At 29.3% G+C, this 4,267-nt stretch overlaps 1 protein-coding gene across 1 annotated transcript; it reads right to left on the reverse strand.

The window, feature by feature from the left end:
• Positions 1-45: 45 nt before the first annotated feature.
• Positions 46-1,094, reverse strand: LOC145184510 (phosphatidate cytidylyltransferase, mitochondrial-like). Its single transcript, XM_080060205.2, has one exon. The coding sequence runs from the start codon at positions 1,092-1,094 to the stop codon at positions 114-116; it is 981 nt and encodes a 326-aa protein (XP_079916331.2). The 3' UTR covers positions 46-113.
• Positions 1,095-4,267: the final 3,173 nt, after the last annotated feature.

The raw sequence follows: 4,267 nt of genomic DNA on the forward strand, positions 1-4,267 counted from the left end.
CTAAATAAATCAATTAAATACTAATGGAATAAATAAGCATTATAATTTAAGTTGTAAATTTTTTCTTTTTTTTTTATCATTTTGCTTTCTATAACTAATATACAAAAATATTTTTATCTGAAAAAACCTTTAAACATTTTAAAAAGTTTTGATGCACTGTATAACACAGATTTGTGCACTCCAGCTGTAAGGACTCCTTTAAGAGTTTGTGGTGTACTTGATGATGATACTATTCTTGAAATACTTTTTATAACAACATTTTGAAAGTTTGGTCTGTTTTTTAGTAATAATTTAAAATCATCTACAGATACTGCAGAACTATAAAGTGATATTTTTTGAAGGAGAGTTTTTGGCAATGATTGCAGTAAATGAAATTGTATATCTAAAGAAATATCTTGTTCAAATACTCCATTATTTAAACAAAGAAGCTTGTTCCTAAGTATGATATCTTGATATAATTTTTGAAATTTATCTTTGTTTGGCAAGACAATATTTTTAACTTTGTTTTTATCCTCTCCAACAATCATACGCAGATCCCCAGTGTAAGATAAACCAGCTATTGTTGTATATAACTCGTCTTCTGTGAATATGCGAGGCAATAATAATAAACTAGTGTTCAAAGCTGACAAATAATTTGCATTAATAGATTCAGAAATTAAACTGTTATTGGTCGATTTCAAAGTATGAACTGGTTTCTGAAGTCTTCCAGCTATATATAAAGTATTCCATTCCAAGAGGTCCTGAATAAAATCATCTATCTCAATAACACCATACTTTATTAAACGTCCATCAAATTCAATTTGTGTGTTAAAGTAAACTTTTGCTCCATAGTTTTTATTAAGAGAAAAAATAGCATTTGCACCAAAATATCTTACAAATGAATAATGATATGGGTATTTCAAAAGCATTCTTTGATGCCACAATAAGCTATTCTCTACCACAAAAATAAAGTCAATCATATTATTTTTCATTGATGTGTGCCCTGCTTGTTTAAATACACCAGAACCATAGGCACATCCATAGAGAATTCCAGGTGAAAATGATTGTACCACGTGATTTAAAAAATCATTAGTCTTATTATCAATCTGATCCATTTTAAAATTTTAAAATAAAAAATACAGTGACATCTGTTGAACTTTTATTTTTAATAATACATTTTTTAGACCGTTTGGTAGGTATCAATTTAATAATATTTAAGAAGCTATTAAGATTTATTATCCTCCAGCTATTTACTCCGTCCAAACGAAACCCTGTAAACGATCTCCCAGAGTATACTATCCCTTCAGGAAGTGGACGAAGACTCCGTTTGTCCGATTAACATTCCTGATGACCGTTTATAGGATGACGAGCATTATTTGGATCAGGTTTACTTCCCTGTCAGCTAAGTATTTAAATTAAATTTATCTATTTAAAAATAATTAAGAATAATTAATGAACACTTTTAAAAAGAAATCTACAATAGTCTATATCCTTTCACTTAAATAGTACGATTTGCACGTTGTGCAAAACAAACCATTTGCAAAGCCTACGGTTGCGAACCACTGTTCAGTGGTTTGCAATGCAAATCGCCTACACAACTATTCAGGTGGGCAATAACATTTTATTCTTAAGTTTGATTTTTTTTTTTTTTTATGGATGTGATCAATAATATTTATTGCATTTTTACAAAATGATATATATTTTTGTATTTTGTAAGTTAAATAATGTCCAAAATGATCATTTGAAATATTTCCAGAATCACTTATCGATTTTGAAATTTCCGTTGGTTTGTTTTAAAACAAACTTACTCCTTTTCTAATAACGTAAACGGTAGTTTAAAAAAAGTTTATTGAAAACAAAGAAAATGTATTTGCAAGTAGAAGTGAGAAAATTCTGTTAGGGTTAAAAATCGTAATCTTCCAATTAATTCGCTAGCAAAAAAGTGGGTAGTATAATGGAAAACTCTTAGTCGTACCATCGTGGAGTTAAGATTACGGATTGGAAAAAATTCGAGATTTGAGAAAGAAGTTCTGTCAAGTTTAAAATCCAGAGTACTCCGTTCCGGAGGTAAAAATGTAGATATTCCCTAGTTGACAATCTAAGAACTCGAAAAGATATGGCTACAAGAATATAGGAAGCAGAAATTCCCTAAAAGATCCCAAAACCCAATCAGCGAAAGTCAGAAACGATCAATCAAAATTATGGTAAAAAATTATTTTTCTTAACAGTTTTGCAACTTTTTTTTCAAAAAAAATAATTTAGGTGATAATCCTATATTAGCAAGTATTATATTATAATGCTATATTGGCAAGTATTATATTATAATAGTATATTAGCAAGTAATGTATACTAAACAATAATCATTGGATAAATCATGGCCTACTTAAATACACGGCCTTCTTTTCTGCTTAAATCGAAAAAAAATAGAAGGCCAGTTTAAAAAACGTATATTCTGTAGGATGGACAAACTTTCTTAACATATTTTAATTATTGCGCTATAAATTTTAAATAAGTATATCCGGCATAGGATAAAAACTTCAGCGTTTTCTATATCTTCACATCAACTAAACCTCATATACTTGATTATAGCTTCTTTTTATAAATAGATAGTAATTATGGTTAATAAATGCTGTGTTGTTGGTTGTACCTCCAATTATCTAGGTGGTGAAGTAGTTCCAGTTTTCAGTTTTCCAAAAGATGATGATTTAAGAAAGTTATGGATTAGATTTGTAAATAGAAATTTCTGGACTGTCACAAAATCATCTGTGATCTGTTTAAAACACTTTGAGAAAAAGTTTGTACATAAAGGAGCATCAGAAAAACGATTTCGTTTGCTGTATAACCTAAAGCCTGTTCCTACAATATACCCTGCTAGCATAGCAACTGCTTCTCTTCCAGTTATATCTGGACCAAGAAAATCACCAGCTAAAAGAATATTTCAAGAAGATGAATATCAGAAATTTTTATTAAAAGATATTATTAAAGATGTTGATTCCCTTTCAGCTGCTGATTCACCAGCAGGATATTTATTTTCAAAATTTGATGATTGTGTTGTGTTCCATAGAATTATTCAAAATGAACTACACATACCTGAAGTTGCTGAGTCTATTCGTATCGACAAAAATTTACATGTCCAACTTTTTTATAAAAATCTTCCAGTTTCCTTACCATCATGGTTCAGAGTAACCCACCAATGTATGTTAAAAAGAAGGAGTATGCTGGAAAATCTCAATTCACATTTTAGTACAGAAAAAGAAAAGTTGTCTTCTATTCTTGAAGAACTCAAAAGTCACCAAATAAAAAAAAAACAAATTTATTCTTCAAATGTTCTTCAATTTGCATTAATGTTGCGGTACACTTCACTGCAAACTTATCATTTACTGCTGAAGGAATTCCCACTCCCATCTATATCTTTGTTAGGCAAGCTTAAATCAGGTGAAATAGATTCTATGAAAGTTTTGAAGTTGCTACATGAAAATGGGAACTTATCGAAAGATCTTATAATAATTTTTGATGAAATGTATTTGCAACAATGTGCTGAATATTCTGGTGGCAATGTTATTGGGATTAGTGAGGAAAATGAATGTTATAGAAGCATTGTCTCTTTCATGGTAGTTGGTTTGAAAGAAAGTATCTCCTGTATTGTCAAAGCAATTCCAATTGTAAAATTGAACAGTGACTGGTTAAAGTCTGAAATTCTTAACCTGATTCAATTTTTAATAAAAAATAATTTTAATGTTCGAGGTGTTGTTTGTGACAATCACGCTTCAAATGTTTCTTCTTTTACAAAATTACTTGATACGCATGGTGAAAAAAAAGATGGTTTGTTTATTAATGTACTATCACAAAAAGTTTACTTATTCTTTGACACAGTGCATCTGATTAAAAATATTCGAAACAACTTACTTAATAAAAAAAGATTAATTTTTCCAGAATTTAATTTTTCAGCTTTCAAAGATGAAATTCATGTTCAATCAGGAGAAATATCATGGAAAATATTTCATGATTTATTAGAAAAGGACAGTCTGTTGGATGCAAGTTTAAAAAAAGCACCAAATATAAATAACAAAGTTGTCCATCCTGGAAAATGGAAGCAAAATGTCAGTGTTGCCTTAGGTATCTTCCATGAAACTACAGCAGCAGCAATAATTTCATATTTTCCTGACCGTTTAGATATTGCATCATTCTTAACTCTATTCAATAAATGGTGGACAATTACAAATTCAAAAAATCAGTTTTCTAATAATTTTCTTGGTAATGCTGCTATTATAAATGATAAAAAACCTGA

This window comes from Hydra viridissima, unplaced genomic scaffold (genome assembly GCF_058129835.1).
Source record: "Hydra viridissima isolate aposymbiotic clone 2 unplaced genomic scaffold, HvirCarnegie_v1 scaffold_2, whole genome shotgun sequence".
Classification (NCBI taxonomy): domain Eukaryota; kingdom Metazoa; phylum Cnidaria; class Hydrozoa; order Anthoathecata; family Hydridae; genus Hydra; species Hydra viridissima.

Coding starts and splice junctions, on each gene's coding strand:
- LOC145184510 (XM_080060205.2), bottom strand. CDS start 1,094: ATGGATCAGATTGATAATAAGACTAATGATTTTTTAAATCACGTGGTA.